This window comes from Meriones unguiculatus, chromosome 3, assembly GCF_030254825.1.
Source record: "Meriones unguiculatus strain TT.TT164.6M chromosome 3, Bangor_MerUng_6.1, whole genome shotgun sequence".
Lineage (NCBI taxonomy): Eukaryota > Metazoa > Chordata > Mammalia > Rodentia > Muridae > Meriones > Meriones unguiculatus.
In genome coordinates this window covers 135,842,790-135,859,940 of record NC_083351.1, presented here as the reverse complement: position 1 = coordinate 135,859,940, position 17,151 = coordinate 135,842,790, and the positions used below count along the sequence as shown (strand labels likewise).

At 52.1% G+C, this 17,151-nt stretch overlaps 1 protein-coding gene across 1 annotated transcript in view; it reads left to right on the top strand.

The window, feature by feature from the left end:
* Positions 1–1,115: 1,115 nt before the first annotated feature.
* Tgfbi (transforming growth factor beta induced) overlaps positions 1,116–17,151 on the top strand; it is a 29,000-nt gene continuing 12,964 nt past the window's right edge. Inside the window, exons 1-6 of the mRNA XM_021651202.2 lie at positions 1,116–1,334; positions 5,758–5,856; positions 14,414–14,478; positions 15,568–15,728; positions 16,037–16,201; positions 16,431–16,577. Coding sequence (XP_021506877.1) covers positions 1,201–1,334; positions 5,758–5,856; positions 14,414–14,478; positions 15,568–15,728; positions 16,037–16,201; positions 16,431–16,577 — 771 coding nt within the window. The 5' untranslated portion in view covers positions 1,116–1,200. The remainder of the gene's footprint in view (positions 1,335–5,757; positions 5,857–14,413; positions 14,479–15,567; positions 15,729–16,036; positions 16,202–16,430; positions 16,578–17,151) is intronic.

Here is a 17,151-nt window from a genome sequence, read left to right as displayed (position 1 = left end):
TTCAGAGCTGATCTTCACTGACGCCCTTGGGCATTTGTCAGGCCAACCCAGTGGGTAATGGAAGTCAACCATGTAGCTTGTATGTTCCCCTGAGACTATTATCTCCTAGACCATGCCTCCACCACTTCTCTCTCCATCTCCACCTTTATCAGAGTAGCCCAAGCTCCTGCGTGGTGCCCTCTTGCCCACACAACCCTCTTGCCTTTCACCTTGCCTTATTTTAGCTGGTCTCCTCAAAGCCTGCTCTGGACACTGACTGTGCCATCTGCTTGATCCTAACACTGGCAGGATTCTCAGCTTGGATCCCTGCTACGCTCCTGTCTTCTGCCCTACTCTTGTCTCTACCCGTAATGCATCAGTCAACTGGCTGGCATGGATCCTCTCAACCCATCCTCTTTTTGCCTGGCTACATCCCATTCAGCCTTGAGATCTAAAAGCAGATGATACTAGACTTTGCCTGGGCCAGGTGCCTACACCTGACTCCTAAGGCCCCAGTTGCCAAGGCAGCTTTTTGCTAGACTCATGTTCTCTCACAACTGGAAGCTCATCCCTGAGGCTAGTAGTACTAGGTAAGTGGAGGGCGATTAATAGGTGCTGGGTTGAGGCCTCACCTCCCTACCAATTGACTGTTTGCACACTTTGAGCTCATCTAGGGCATGGTTCTTAGCTGATCTGTCTCTTTGCAACCATCTGTCTGGCATTCACAGACTTTTACTGAAGCCAGGTGAGGGATTCCTTAATGCCAAGGTGTGAGCCCCACCCTCCCCCACTTTTCTATGTCACCGGGAAGATTTGCTCCTCATCTGCAGTGTGTCGGCGCGGCTGATGCCTCTGGGCTGCAGAGGCCAGTCTCAAGGGCCAAAGCTTGTGGAAGGCAGCGCAGACGCTCTGGCTTCCAGCAGTCTGGAACCGAGGATTCTCTGGGCTCCAGGCACGAACACCTAAAGAAAGAGTCAAACTTGAGAGCGCTTTCCTTTTCACCCGCACAAAGTGGGAGGAGGGTGTGTGAGCAGGCTGGGCGCGCAGGAGGGCGCGGGTGCTTAGTAGTGGCTTGGCTGGGAGGCGCCAGCAGCCCTTCCCCTCCCTCAGCCGCTCCCTCCCTCCCGCTACTAAACCCAGGGCTCGCTACCCGGTGGCTCTCACTTCGCCAAGTGCCGCTGGAGTTAGCTTTCATCGTGGGTCCGCGGGTGCTCCAGCTCCATGGCGCTCCTCGTGCGGCTGCTGACCCTCACTCTGGCACTGGCTCTGGGTCCCGCTGGGATCCTTGCGGGCCCTGCCAAGTCGCCCTACCAGCTGGTGCTGCAGCACAGCCGGCTCCGGGGCCGCCAACACGGGTAAGTCCCAGCCTTTCTGTGGTGGGCGGTACAGGCATAGGCACTGAGCTGCCGCTGGTGCACCCCGCTGGGGATATCATCGTTGCCAAGGGCTCAGTGGACAAAGTCCTAAGGAAAGCCAGCCAGTGCACAAAGAGACCAACCCTGCACGGAGGGAGGGACTGTAGGGTGATGAGATGCGGGACCCCCACCGAATGCTTTGTGGCCAAAGGGTTGCAGAACTGGCCCAGGGACCACAGAGTCCTCCCAAAGTGCATGAAACAGCCTAGGGGTTTCAGTCTCTTCTCCTGACTCTAGGTAGAAGGGGGCGTTGGCCGCTCTCCGTGCAGAATCACCACCAGCCTGAGACGGTACACACCATAGACGGAAGCTCAGGCAGGTCACTGTTCAGGGACTCCAGGAGTGAGACTGGAAACACCAGGTGGCAGGACCCTGGGTGCTCTAAACACCAACAGTGCGTTCTGGCCACAGATGAAGAGCAGGCGAATTCACCACCCTTTAGACGCGTTGGACAGATCAGGAAGGCACCAGCCTGTGCAGCTGTATGCCCTGGAGTCAGGACTGGGATTTGTCTTAAAGGGACCGCCAGCTTTCGTGGGCCGTCCGTGCTTCAGGTAGTCCTCTGTGATGCTGCAGATGTGTAGGCTTTAGGAGACACACTCTGGCCAAGGGTTTGCCCTGCTGAAGAGCCTGGCACAGACACAGTCTCCACGGCCTTTCTCCACACAACCAGGTCATGCCTGCTTCAACCACAGCCGGGCTTCGCTGCACTCCAGTCTACCTGGGTGCACCGCTACTAGGGGACACTATGGAGAGAGTGGAGTCATGGCTTGAGGGGAGGCCGAGATGACCCTGCTGTTCACACTCCAGGCTGTGCCGAACTCTCCATGAGACGAGCCAGATCTGTATTCAGATCTAAAGAAAAAAAAAAAAAAAAAAAAAAAAAGAAAGAAAGCCATGTAGCTAGTGAGGGCTGTCTGTAGACCCAGACAAAACTGCACCCCTCAATACTGAGTATGCTCTGAACTTGCGTACAGGCTGCTATTTTAAAGGAGCAGTTACCCTTCTACTGCATACAGCTTTCGGATCTCTTGTAGCCTCCCAGGTGCTCCGTATTTGGGGGGCAGGAAGCTGCTGGGGGCAGGACTGGCCAATAAGCAGAACAGAGCCAAGCCAGGCCATGACTCACCATCACACCCTCCTGAAAGAAGTACGGTGATGGAAAGGTCCTGGGGTCATTTTTTTCCTTTGGAAGGTTGAGAGGGTGGATTAGAAAAATGCAGATTTGAAGTCTCAAAGCCGAACAATGATACAAGCGGAGCATCTATCATCCTTGCCGGGGTCACCTTCGGTCCTGCTGCCGTTCTTGCACGTTGTATTCAGTTTCGAGGGTTTTGTCCATCCTTCCTATTAGCAACTAACAAGGTCTCCACAGTGCATGCTGCAGTGTTGTCACCCAGAGCAGCAATGCCACAGCGACAGTAAAAGGTCTCTAATGATACCATGTAAGAGCTATCTCCGAGGCAGGCCTCCTTCCCTCCAGAGCCCAGGACGCTGATTATCAGGAAAACCGGAGCTTTGAAAAAAAAGACTCTGGCTGTGGACAAGTGAGGTGGCCCCCGGAGCTAAGGGCCCTGCTGCTGGGCCTGATGACCCCCATGGAGTAAGAAAGCCAACCTCCCAAAATCATCCCCATGCTCACTGTGGCACGTGCTCCCTACCAAACACAAAACAAGTAGATGATTACCCTAGCTTCTCTGGGGTATCCCCTGTGCTTCTCTGGAAATCATGTAGCAAGGAATCTGTGCCGAGCTGAGCCATCAGGAGATGACGTGCGCTGAGCAGGGTGACGCACGCCTCTAATCCCAGCTACTCCTGAGACTGGGGCAAGAGGTGGGCAATTTAAGGAGACCCCATCTCAAAATCAAATTAGGAGAAAGACTGCAGCAGCAGCACCCCCTCCCCCAAGAGACGGTGGAAGTCCCGGTACACAGGCCATGGCACATGGTTGCAGGCGTAGCTGCGTTTACTGTGATCTAACTGTCCCTGAAGAACCACGGGACCGCCTGGCCTTGCACGCATGGGTGTGGCACCCTGGGCAGATGGATAACCTTGTTTCAGTTCCAACCCTTTATTCAAAGTGAGAGCTGGAGAAATGGGAAGTTAAGGGATCGTGGGGTGTTCCACAAGGGAAGGAAGTGCCATTGCACCTAGCCCCTGGGCGATAGCGCACAGTCACCCACCAAGCCATGTGCATTCACCTTCCCACACCCCCAGCATAGTGAGAGCCCCTGTTTTACAGAGGGTGAAAATGATGCTTAGGATGAAAATGAGAAAGCTGGTAGTTGAGGATAGGGGTTGCTGGGCGATCCATCGGCTCTCAGCTGTGTCTGTGTTGCTATTGGAGGATCGTGAACCGGTGCAAACGGAGTGAAAAGAGCAGCCACACCATGAACAGCCTTACGAGGAGAAACTGGATGGAAGTTTTGGAAGCTCGTGGTTTTCAGATGCGAGTCAGACTGTGGAGTTGCTTCTCTCACGGCAGAAGCCCAGAAATGGCCTGCTCGTTTCAATTACATTTCAGCATAGATTTCCTGTGGACACAGCTTACCCCCACCCCCAGCTTCTGCTCCCGTCTCAGGGGCAGGAACAGTGGAAACTCACTCTGCGCAGGAGAGGAATGCCGGAGCCAAATCCACAGAGACTTGCTGAAGAGCTGCCGGCCGCCCATGGAGAGCTGTAGGGAATTCATCCACAGTAATTATTTCCTGCTCAGTTGGACAGGAGAACTTCTGGGATTGTGCAGCAGTGAGGATGATTTGGGGCTGGAGGGTGGGGGGGTGGGGGGTTATTCAAGGACTGTGAACCTCGTGGATGGCTGGCTGCAGAGCCTCTGAGCACCTGGTGGGACCCGGCTAGGATTGGCTGTCATCTGTCAAGCCTGACCCTTCTCGCCTCGTCACTTCCCTGATATCACACCTGCTCTGTTCACTTACTAGTGAGCAACTACAGAAAGCAGAGGTATTCTTCAATGGAAAAAGAAACCGGGAGAAGTAAAGGGTCAGAATGAACAACCACACAAGCACCCAACTGCAGACGCTGCCCAAGTGGTAAGGCAGCAGCCATAGATGCCCCCCAATTACTGTGCTCATCAAAGGGGTCTATGGAATCGATAGTTAGTTAGTTAGTTAGTTAGTTAGTTAGTTAGTTAGTTAGTTAGTTAGTTAGTTAGTTTAATCAAAGTCCAGACTGCCTTCAAACTCACTATGTAGCCCAGGTTTGCTGCTTAGAACTCAGAGCAATCCTCCTGCCTCTGCATTGCATTTTTAAAGTGTTGAGAACTGCCGTGGAAGAAACTGCCCACATTTGAGTGCACCTGAAGCTATGTGAACATGGACATCTCGTGAACACACTCAGTCTGGTTTCTTTACCTTTCTGACTTCTGATTCCGTCAGATGCCTCCTGCTGCCTGCTCAGGAAGAGCCTCACCATTGTCACCACACAGCATGGCTGCTCCCTTGCCCTGGGAGCTCCAAAGGAGGACCCCCATCACCTGACCTGAGCACCATGCTGGTTTACTCAGTGGAAGAAGATACGTTCAAACAGCATTCTCCAACTCTAGAAAAGCCTTCTCAGCGTTTGCTTCTGCTTTGCCAGAGTTATTGAAGCTTTTTTAAAACTAAATTGTTATAAACCATTTCCAACGAGCCTGGTCCCCACTGACCCTACCCAGACCAAGAGCTCTTGGCTTTACGGTTCTTTTGAGGGTAGCTGGGGAGAGGGAACGTCCATGACGTATCAGTCACGGGGTCCTCTTGGTACCCAGCACAAAATAAGGCCTGCACCCCAGGTTAGAATAAGGAAGGAAGCTTCTGGGGTAGGGGGAGTGGGGGAGCAGCCCTGAGCGATGGGCAGCAGAGAGTTAAGTGGCAGAGCCCTCGCAGTCATCCCTGACAGCAACTGGCCAGGCACCCCGGTTTTGCAGGGTGGATACTCCAGAGTGCCGCCCCTGGAGCCAGGCAGCTGGTCTAGACATGCAGGGCATGTCTGTGGAGCTGGCTGAGAAGTGCTGGAGGCCTTCCGCTCTTGACAACAGGACCCGTGGCACACACTGGGATGCCAACTCTGTGCTCAGGGCAGGTACCGGTAGAGGAAGGCTGGCAGGTCTCAGCGATGTCGCTTGGGTCTTACTCATTTTCTCAGTCTGTAACCTGAACCTTTAAGGTGCTTTCACTTACACTTAATAGGACTTGAAGAATATGTTTGAGAAGAGGATTTTATGGGGACAGGGGATGGAAGATGTACAGCGTCTGTGCCAAATTTACCCCCACTGCACCAAAATGGCTGTATCTCCTCTCTCTCTAGGCCTCGGTGTAGACTGCCTTGCTGACCGTCTCACTAACACTGTTGCTTTTGTTTCTAGACCCAATGTGTGTGCTGTGCAGAAGGTCATTGGTACCAACAAGAAATACTTCACCAACTGCAAGCAATGGTACCAGAGAAAGATCTGCGGCAAGTCCACGTGAGTAGCCACCTGAGACCACCAGCTGCCAAGGAGGCCACACCATGTGTGTGTGTGTGAGTCAGCCACAGGTGCCCTGTTCTGGCCAGCTCCAGAAACGGCCAGACTTACCAAGGAGGGGGGGAGACACATGGGCAGACGTGTCAGGGAATGTGTGTGGGGCATGACATTTTGAGAAGCTGGTCGACTTCGTTTTAGATTTTTAGGGCTGCTGACAAGACTTGGTATGTCTATTAGGGCATTTTGGGGTTGCAAGGAGCATGGCGTGCATGCCTGTTTCAGTCTTCACTAAATGATACAACTACTCGGAGGAGCTATGTGACTCTGGGAATGAAAAGCCTTTAGTGAACTTTTCTCAAAGGTTGCTCTTGCTGAGCAAGGGTTTACCTTGGGGTAAGCACTTCAAAAAGTCTGAATGGCTAGAAATTTGCACACAAGGAAGCAGCATGGCGAATTAAGACACAGGATCAGCCCCAAACTCAGATCCTGGCTCTGTGGCTTACTTGGGGATGGTCCATCATTTGTATCCTCTGTTGTCTTGGGTGCAAAATGGACGCAGCAGAAGCACGTGCTGTTCTAGTGAGGGTTGAATTGGGTAAGATACATAAAAGAAGGAATATGGTGCCTGCTAATGGTAACTACAACTCCAGAGTGTGCAAATGAGGTCCATACATACAGAAGAAAGGGTGTGCCCACAGAGTGTGATGGTCACAGTAGGCCTCGGGGGTGCCCCTCTTCCTGGAGGGAGACGGACTTTGCCCTTACTGTCTGCCTGCCTGGTAGAAGCAGTTGAACACATGTTCTAACAGAACTCTGGGAAACCTAGTCGGTTTTGGTACTGACAATTAACAGATCTCAGAGCTGAGAAGGGAGGCTGTGCCAGGCAAACCCTCCAGAGCTACTTGGGGGGGCCTCACCTTCCCCTTTTCCACAAAATGGGAAGATTTCCCTGAACTTGTCCCAGTTTGAGGCACTGTCTAAAATGTATTCCTTACACTTTCAAGCAACCATCTCCAGCCAAGAGGAGGGAAATGCAGTGTGTGGCTCGGATCATGTTAGGCAGTTTTTGATCCTAGTTTCGCAGAGCAGAGCAGAGCAGAGCAAGACCTCTGCCTATGGCTGCAGCTCCTACCTGATGGACAGCCTCGCCTCTGAGAGGGGGGTGATTGGGACACCTCCCGAGTTCCAAGAACAGATACTCAGCAGAGATTTTTGTTCTTTAGAAAGAAAAGAGATTATGCAAATTGTATGGAACATCCTTGCTGGACACCCAAGTCTTAAAAAACAATACCTCCAGTACTGACGGGCACACTCATAGGCATACCCGATCTCCTCAAGCGCTAATTGCTTAATTAAACGTGAAGTCAGGCCCATCGTAATTGCTTCTTGGAAGATGACTAAAGTGCTGGTGCCAAGCAGCAGATCTCCATGTCAGAGCCTCAGGTTTTACAGAACTCCTGTAAGCAAGCTGGCCACAGGGTGGCACTTGCCATGCTGTTTCAGATAGCCCTGGCTTATAGCATTTGACTGAGGAAGTCATGATATCTTAGGGCATCCCTTGAGAGTTTTTAGACACACAATGTTGACAGTGAGTTGTGTTTGCTCATTGACTCCTCCTACCTGTGTCTCTTCTCCATGTGACAGGATGAGGTACAAGCCACGGGGTGTAGCGAGTGGGACAGCCCTCTCACGCCAGTGAGTGGAGAGGCAGGGTAACCACCAGCTCCAGGAAGAGGAAGATGTATGGGGTTGTGGGTGGGAGAATGATGTTTGCAGTGGGTCAGTCAAGGCCCAAGGCCGTCCAGACTTTGACGTAACTCCCAAAGCTAAGAGGAAAAGATTCACATCCAACTCCTGAGTGTGCTGCTGCTTTGGGAAGCCTCAATAAAAGAGGAAGTGAGCAGAAGAAAACACGAGTCGATTAAAAAAACAAAACAAACTTTACGATGCCAGATGGAACATCACGTGCGGCCTTGGCCTCAGGAAGGTGGAGCTGACTTGGAAGAGACCCAGGGGACAAAGAGAGGGGAAGAGGGAAAGACGGAACGCATCTGTGTGGTGCTACAGGGCTGAGCTTCACAGGACAGCCTCGTGCAGAAGAGAGAGGTCCCGAAGGGAGCTGCCTTCTGAGGACCATGTGACCACAATAAGTGCTAGGTGGGAGCCATAGAGGCTGGAGTTGATGTCACCCTGGGAGGCTGGGTTCCTAGAGGTGCCTAGGGTGCCTTGGATGGTGACTGGGGGATGGAAGTGTAGTGTTTGGAGCAGGGGGCTGTCTTACAAGCCAGCATGGGCACTGGCATTTTCTCAGCAAGATGTCGGGGGTGGGGTGGGGGCTACCTCAGAAGTAGGTTCTGGGGTGAGAGGGGCTGGATCTTCAAGGGGCCTGAGGACAGACAGTAAGCACCAAGCATGGAGGTAAAGATCTTGTCACGTGAGCTGACCAGAGATACAGAACAGGCCTAGTGTGTCTGGAGCCTGGAACCCCTTATCCGTGTGCGTGCGGCTCTTGGTGCTGTCTTCTGGAGGGCAGAAGGTAACCCTACCACACTCAGCGTGGTCCTTAGTTGGGAAGCCACTGGGACTTCTCACAGTAGCTGTCTGCATCTCCTGGGAGAAAAGAGCAGCTGCGCCTCGGGTGCTGTGTGTCAAAGCACCAAACTGTGTCGTGCTGATTTACCGAAGGACATGGTTGGCAGAGGATGCTGGTGTGGTGGCCTGGGTGAATTCTATCACTTGGAAATTCACTTCGGCTTTTACTTTATAGCCGTGCAGTAGAGGAGCGACACAATAGCTAGTCAGGCAAAGAGAGTCGAGGGTGACAGCCCGCAGCCCGCTCTGTGATTTCAAGCTCTGGTTTGATAGGGAACCATAAAGTTTTTATGTGTGGCTCTAGAGAGGAGCCCGGCTGCTTCTCCGCAGACCTCTTATGTGAGGATGGTGGGAGGTGGACAGATTGAAGCTGACATCAGCGGGATGTCACAGCCATGGTTGAAGGTGGTGCAGAAGGATCAGTGTGGAAGCTAGCAGAGGTGGGTGATAGCAAGCCATCCCAAAGCTTTTGAATTGTTCCCCTGGCAGCATGATTCGCAGATGGGAAGCCATTTTCTCGTGCCAAGATGAACTGGCAGGACACTCCCGTTTCTCCAGCATCTGGTATTGCCTGACCTTCTGCCACACAGCAGTAGTTCCTCAGCACTGCGCTGGCAGAGATCCGACATCTGAAGCCAGCTGGGGCATGCTGGAACTGTCCCATCAGCTAGGAGGTCTACTTCTTGTAAAAGTCGTTGTGGCGCAAAGACAGAAGCCATCCCTTTTCTCCCTCCCACACGTCCCTTCACTTTGGTCCCAGAAGAGGGTGGTCAGAGCTGACTGTAGGGTCCCCAGACCACGCCCATGCATATTTCCTGTCCCCAGCCATAACCTGCTCTAAGATAACAGAGACTGAGCATACACCAGGCACCTAGAGGGGCAGCGCTTTCTAAAAAGTCTAGATGTAAACCAGTCTATAAACTAGGGGTCTGCTTAACTGGTGTGGAATTTTGTTCTGTTGTACTGTGTGAGGTAATGATCCTCCAAAGATGCTCACATCCCAATCTGGAGCCAGTAAAGATGTTCCCTTATGTGGAGAAAAGGGGACATCACAGAAGTGGCTGCGGTGTCAATCCGAATTAAGTCTGGTGGAATTGGAAGGGTCCTTGTAAATGGGGGAGGGGACAGTAGAGTTAGAGTCAGAGAGAAAGGGGCATGCTGCCGAAATCCAAAGGTAGACGGAGTCCATCACAGGCTGAGGAATACAGCAGCCTCCAGAAGCTGAAGGGCAAAGAGGGGACTGTCTTCACAGCTTCTGAAAGGAATGTGGCCTTGGATATTAGACCCAGGAGGTTTATTTTCTGTCTCTAACCTTCAGAATTATAACACAATAAATTTGCAATATTTTAAACCATCGAGTTTGCAGTAATCTGTCACAGCAAACTAATAGCAGCCCTTGCAGCTGTTTTTATAGTTATCACAATGTGATTTGATCTGTGGTCTCATGTAGGGTTTTAATGAAGCTATGGTTGTTATATTAGATTATAACTGAGCTTCCATTTCAACATTTCGGGGTGGGGCGATCTTTTTGTCTGTTTTGTTTTAGAAGCTCCATTCAGTGTACTTAGCTCACATTGAAGGGCTTCACATATGTTTTCCAATTCAGTCCCCACAGTCATTCTCTGACCAAGTTGTGTGGGATTATTAAAAAGAGAAAAGAAAAGAAAACCCCACTTGCTGATGGGAATACTGAGGCTCCAGAAGCCTACACATCCAACTGAGAGTCTTCTGTTGAGAAATGGGGAGGTCTGTCTCTCTGTAGCATTCCCAGGGAGAATGGCAGCTAGGGTCAGCAATGCCACAGTCTAGGCAGGCTGTCCCTGGCCTCTCTTTACAGCCCAGATCATAGAAACAAATCCTCTTGGCATCAGAGACACGGTTGGGGCCAGTCACTAGTCACCTACAGGCAGCCTACAGGTGGTCCTTGTGATGACTGATTCGAGGCTAAGCACCAAAACCTCTCATCGGACAATCGACACAGGATCTGGGGGACACAGTCCGCCTCCAGCAGCCACCAAACCGCTCTCCCATCCGTCCAGAAAATGCCATCAGCTCACGGTCCGAAGTCTTCTCGGGCCTCACTAGACCCCAAAAGCTTCACGGCACAGGCCTTTTCTGGGGCACAGTCGGCGAGGAAAATCCCTGATTTCTTACTGGAAATTTCAAGAACTGCTTTAGCCCCTGTATGCAGAAAAACGAGCCAGTGGAGGCTGGGGCATGTCCGTAGGTAGATGCCATGAGCGTGTGGATCATCCCAGCGGAGTGACACGGTGACACCCCTTAAGTCCCCACCACAGGAGGCCGAGCTCAGTGTCTGCTCCGCACTCTGCCTTCTCCCCAGCCTTGTCAGCGTCCTGCCACTTGCAGCTGGAGCAGCAGCCAGACCATGCTGCACATTTGGGAGAGTGGAAGTTTTACATTTATATTAACACAGTGGCAAACAAATTTGGGGAGAAATTAACGAGACAGCTCCCCATCCAACCAGAGTGCAAACACCAGATCGGGGTGGGGAAGGGCATCCCAGCACCCCCACACTTTAACTTTGTGTTAACATTATATCCCCACATTCCTCCTTTAAGCCAGGCACCTCTCCTCCTTTCCATTCTGTCCTGAGCAGCTGGAACAAGGTAGTTGGTAAGCCATTGCCCTGGAGTGTGTGCTTATTCCGGCCTGTGGTTTTTACATACTATACTGTGTGTGGCCAAACCAAAGCCAGAGGCCTTGCATCAGAATCTAGCTATGAGACGAGATGCAGAGACCGGCAGCCTGGTCCTTCCTGGTGGAGGGACATCTGGGCACTGGCATGCAAGGAGAGGCACCCATAGACTCCATCCTTTTCTGTTGGATCCTAGAGAGGTGTTCCCAGTTTTAAGTTCTGTGCTTACGAAGCCTGAGCGTTCTCCAGGAAGAGCCTATGTAGAAAGGAGCGTGGCTCAGGATGGGTAGGACAGCCTGCTGAAGAGACTGCCAGCTCAAAAAGTCCCCGTCAAGATTGCCCCAATAGCTGCCTTCTCTGTCAGCCATCTTCAGCTGTCCTCTGCTCCCTTGGTTCTGAGAAGGGCTTAGATCAGCTAGTTATCTAGGAGCAAGGAACCTGCAGATGACAGAGCCTTCTCAGTCCATGAGGCTGACGTCCTCAAATAGAGGGTGTGGCCTAAATCTATACTCCCAGAGAGATACGTGGAAGGACTTCCAGAGAACCCAGGAAGGAAAGGTCTCCAGGGCTTCCCAGCAAAGAGCTGTGCTTGGTTACAGAGCAAAAAGCCTTTGGCTGGAGAAGGCTTTACAGCTTCGTAGATGAACCTTTGCTGTGAGGAGCGTGGTACAGAAGCCTTCCACGCATGACAACAGGGTACTGTGGGTACTGTCCGGACCCTGTGAGGGCCAGGCGCAGGAAACCCACCAAAAATACTTGGCCTTGAACACCCAGGAGGCAAAACCAAATCCGTCTGCTTCTTGCAGGCATGCGCATGGTTTAGAGCAATCGTCAAGGCCTTGATGAGAAGGGAGAAAGCCCCAGGGATGCCCCTACCTGTCTGGGTTCTCAAGGACCCCACAGCTTGCTTTCCTAGTCTAAGCTAAGTTGCCCTGTTCTCCTGAGACTGTTCTGCTGGGGTCTGTCCCTTACCCCATGCCAGTCTCTGCCCCTCTCCTACACACATGAATGCATGAACACACATGTACACACATGTACACATACACTCTGGAAAGTTTGCTTTCTCTTATCTTCACTGAAATTCTGGTAAGGCCACCCAAGCTGTTCAGCTGTCCTTTGGTTTGGGGGGAATGGAACTCAGAAACTAAAAATTTGGGGAGCAGAGTCTTCTGGAAGAGTAGCTGGGAAAGTGACTATGTTGGGGTGAAGGTTTTACCTAGTTCCACCTCCCCAACTCCAGTCATAGGACCCTGCTATTGTTCTTACCTTCCTTCCTTCCTTCCTTCCTTCCTTCCTTCCTTCCTTCCTTCCTTCCTTCCTTCCAGGACCCTGGTATTGTTTTTTTCCTTCCTTCCGTCCTTCCTCCCTCCCTTCCTTCTTTCGTGTGTGTGTGTGTGTGTGTGTGTGTGTGTGTGTGTGTGTAGGGATGCTAGTGCAGAGGTCAGAGTACAGCCTACGGGCATCTGTAGGGTCTAAGAATCTAACTCCTATCTCCAAGTGATCTGGGGTGGTGTGTATGTGGCGGGGGGGCGGCAGGGGAGGTGCTGAGAGCAGGGTCCTGGTGCTGGAGGCTTGAAGCCTGGGGAGCTCCCTGGGTTTAGTTGGGCAGTTGGCAGTCGCTGCTTGTCTTTGAGCATGTTTCTTTGCTGTTAGGTGTCCCTCGGGTTACAGAAATAATTATGCTGAGGCCGAGGGATCATAGATCATCTGGTTTAACTATGCTTTACTCTGTGGGCCAGAAAACAGAGACCACAGAGAGAAGTGGGTTTCCACTGTTACCCCAGTGGTTGTGAGGGACCCTAAGGTGAGCCGCCTCAAATGGACAGCTTTTCCTAGTGTCAGTTTAGCTCCTTATGCACAGGGATTCAAGGTAAGAAGGAGCAGATGGGAGGCGGGCTTCCAAAGAGAAAGCCAGAGGGTGGAGAGAGCAGGGCACAGAAAGATGGCTAGCTCGCTCTTCCTCAGTCTTTGGTCTAGCCAAGTGACACCTGAAGTTCCCTGGTGGTCTGAGACCTGAACCATCCCCTCTGTAACAGACGAATCAGGCTTCATCTTCACTTCACTTAAGTCTTTCCTGACCTGATTCCAAATGAATTCACAAGAGCCAGATGCTGCACCCTAGTTACAGCCAGCCAGCGGACTCCTCCACACACACCCCTACCCCAGGGCCACATTCCTTCCCTTCTGCCTGCCTCTTTCCCAATGATGTCATCAATACAAGAACGAGACTGACAAATCTCTCCTATGGAAAGGGGGGAAACCGGCTTGTTTGCTTTTGGCTGCAGGCCTTGGGGGAGGGGAGGCAGCCAGAGGCTGCGCACCTGTGGGCAGATTTCAGCACAGCACTTCACGCTCCCTCAGCTGCAGCATGAACCGCTATTTGAAACCTTGAGGTTTGAAACCTTGAGGCTTCCGCAGAGCACCAGGTTGACCAAAGCTTGTTCTGGGACATGCACAAAGCGTCCTGTGACGGGCTCCTTGGAGGAAGGAGAGCAGACAACCCTTCATTTTCTAAACAAACACTTTTAGAGTGCCCTGCACCTCTTGTGTTCATCCAAATGCAGAGGATTTTGCAAACTGGGGGGTTTGGCTACCTCCTCCCGGAAGGACAATGGGAAAGTTGAAGATGAGGGTGGCGGGGGATAGTTTGTAAATAGCCGTTAAGGTATTTTAAGTTTGAAACCATAAACATGTTTTAAATAAGTTTTTAATGTGAATAAATAGAGAAACCAAGGTCTTCATCAGGAGACACTCTGTTTTCATTTGAAACCTGATTCCTAAAAACTGAGAGAACACAGTGATTGCTCATACCGACTACTGGGTTATTGAGTCAAATCCTGAGCTAGCAGGAGAGAGACACCCTCTACCCCTGTACATGTGCATTTTACACACAAGGTTGCTGAGACTGGAGAAGAGGTGGGACCACAAGGGTGACGTAAGCTCAGCTCCCAGCAAGGCAGGAGGAGTCTGTAATGCTCCTAGATCCTTTCCCAGCTCACCATCCTTCCCGTTTCCTGTGCATGGCCATTGGAGGTCCATGCTGGGGGAGTTTGCTTCTGCTATTGAGTGCTGCCTTCTCCCGGTTTCCCAGCTGATTGGCTGTTGCTGTTGGCAACCATCAGATGCCTCTATGAGGCTGAGGAGTGAGAAGTGCCTCATACTGATCAGACAGAGCCCGCGCTGTGCTGGGGAAGGATGCTCTCCGTGTTGCCCGTCTCTCGTGCCACCCCTGTGACATTGCTGCCCAGAGAACATCCTAAAGGCAGAGGGGTGTGCAGCCCGTCATTACTCGTGTGTCTGTCTTTGCAGAGTCATCAGCTATGAGTGCTGCCCTGGCTATGAAAAGGTCCCAGGAGAGAAAGGCTGTCCAGCGGGTGAGTGAGCCAGGCACTGCCTGTGGGTGGGTGGGTGGGTGGGTGGGTGGGTGGGTGGGTGGGTAGAAGGGCAAGATAGAAGGAAGAAGTACCATGCTTAAGGCTGACCTATTAGCCCGTCAGGTTGCACTTAGCCATGCTGGGGATCAGGCAGGATAACATGGCCCCTGACCTGTGTCTGCAGCAGGAGAGCAGCATGCTTAGATGGGTTTTCTCGTAAGCAGCAAAGGATTGGGCCAAAGATGGCAGGATGCCTGTGGTGCCGCTCAGCAGTCATACAGGGTTTATGTTTTGCTTTAGCTTTGAGATTCAAGATAGCTTTAAAGTTAAGATGCGAAAAGAAACTTAAGAAAGAAAACAATTTGGTTTAGTGTCGAGATCATGACAATGTGGTTAGCGTTGCTAGGGCCAGGACGTTGCTGATCAAGGAGAAGGGCAGTTGAAAAAATAAAATGGGGTAAGGATAGGCCTATGGGCAGTTGATAGTTTCAGGTTGTTTACATATGAACAGTAGTCTGTGAACGGTGGCCCCGACTGTTACTCAACCCTCAGGGAGCTGAGTCAGGAGGCTTGTTGTGAGTTGAAAGGCAGCCTGGGCCTACATCATGAGTCTGTCTTAGAAAGCTAATAAGTAAGCATTCCAGCTGCCACCTAAGAGAGCCCTTTTCAAATGCAGGCAGGTCCTGAAAACTACGCACGAGACCTGGGGGATTTATAGTCCTTTCACTGTATCAAACATGTTAGGAAACAAGTGGGGATTGCTAGGGAAACCTTAAGACGGGCTTGTAATTTCCCACCTATCTCCACCTGCTTTATCTAAATGCACAGGAGCGAAAGCATTGCTCTGCTCTGCTTAAAACAATTAGAAATTTGGGGGTTACCCATTAGGCTGCTTCACACAGGGAGGCAGCGGACTTCCTGGGCAGTTCTAAGACGTGTGTGAGTTTTAAGCACCTCCGTCAACAGGCTTTCCCATCCCTCCTCCCCTTTCTCTGCAGTTGTGCCCACTGTCCTCTCTGACAAAGAAGCAAGGGCAGGTCTGTGTCTAGGATGGCCTCACACATGTTCGTCTGTCCTCTGCCTCTGCAGCTCTTCCACTCGCGAACCTGTATGAGACCATGGGAGTTGTGGGCTCCACCACCACCCAGCTATACACAGACCGCACAGAGAAGCTGAGGCCGGAGATGGAGGGACCGGGCAGCTTCACCATCTTTGCCCCCAGCAACGAGGCCTGGTCTTCGTTGCCTGCGGTGAGAGGAGCCTCTTGATCAGAGGAATCCTTTCTGCTGAGGCCTGAGTACAGAGTGGGATTCTATAGCAACCTTCTGCTATGTCAGACCTCACTTCCCTTAATCTCTCCTCCTCCCCCCCCCAACCTCCCAGGGAAAACTAAAGCAGGCCTTCCAGGTGCCTCCCAGTGCCCTCGTCCTTCTCCTCCCCCGGATGCTCACTAAAGGGGGCTCCTCTGGTAGAAGAGGAGTCTGGGTACCCTTGGAGCAGGGCCTCTCCCTGGAGCACAGGGCTGCCACCTCTTCACTGTCCCACCCCTTCTTTCTAGGAAGTGCTGGACTCTCTCGTGAGCAACGTGAACATTGAGCTGCTCAACGCCCTCCGCTACCACATGGTGGACAGGCGGGTCCTGACTGATGAGCTGAAGCACGGCATGACCCTCACCTCCATGTACCAGAACTCTGACATCCAGATCCATCACTACCCCAATGGGGTAGGTGCATCTGCAGTCTCCCAGCACTGTCCTCTGTCCACAGCAAGCCCGCCTCTGGCCCAGCTGGGGTGTGGCTTTCTAGGGTCCTGTCCTGTGTTATGAGACAACCCTTGCCTCCTGGGTCTTCTCTACAGACCCTCCCACACACATTCTTCTCCTAGCTGTGGGCCCCCCTCCTGTCTCGCCTTCCTCTTGTTTTACCCCCTCATCCTTGCTTCTTCTCGGCCAGATTGTCACGGTTAACTGTGCCCGGCTGCTGAAAGCTGACCACCATGCGACCAACGGTGTGGTGCATCTCATTGATAAGGTCATTTCCACCGTCACCAACAACATCCAGCAGATCATTGAGATTGAAGACACCTTTGAGACACTCCGGGTAAGGGGCTGCTTTGAGTAGAGGCCCAGACTGGGGACACAAAACCTCTCCAAAGGTGCCTGTTAAGGTGGCTTCTGCAGGAGGACTAAGGAATGAGCACTGGGCCTGCCCCACTCTGAGCAATGGCCCTGTTGTGAAGCTTTCTTTTCCTTGGCTATTCTGGATAATTCAGAGGTTCATTACAGCCTTGAACTGTAAAGACCAGAAATATGGGGCTCTCCTTCCTGATGCTCCTTCCCACACAAGGAACTGTTACAAATGGCTTGTCAGCCAGCATGGTGCTTTTAGACGTTAGATCCCAGCTCGGAGTCTCACACCCATGTTTCACAGCAGGGGAGCCACTGCTGTGGACTCTGGAGTGTAGGCTCTGACTATAGAGCCGGATCCTGACTACCCTCCAGCCAAAGCACACGGCTAACGACTGAAGGCAGGCAGTTCCTGTTGGCACTGGCCATGCAGGAAGAAGTGAGCACAGGCTGCCCTGTCAGGGGTTTTGTCTGATTCAAGAACTTCCTGACCACAAAGTACACAAGTGGGAGTGGGGCAGCCCCTCCCTGGAGATCTCCAATACAGA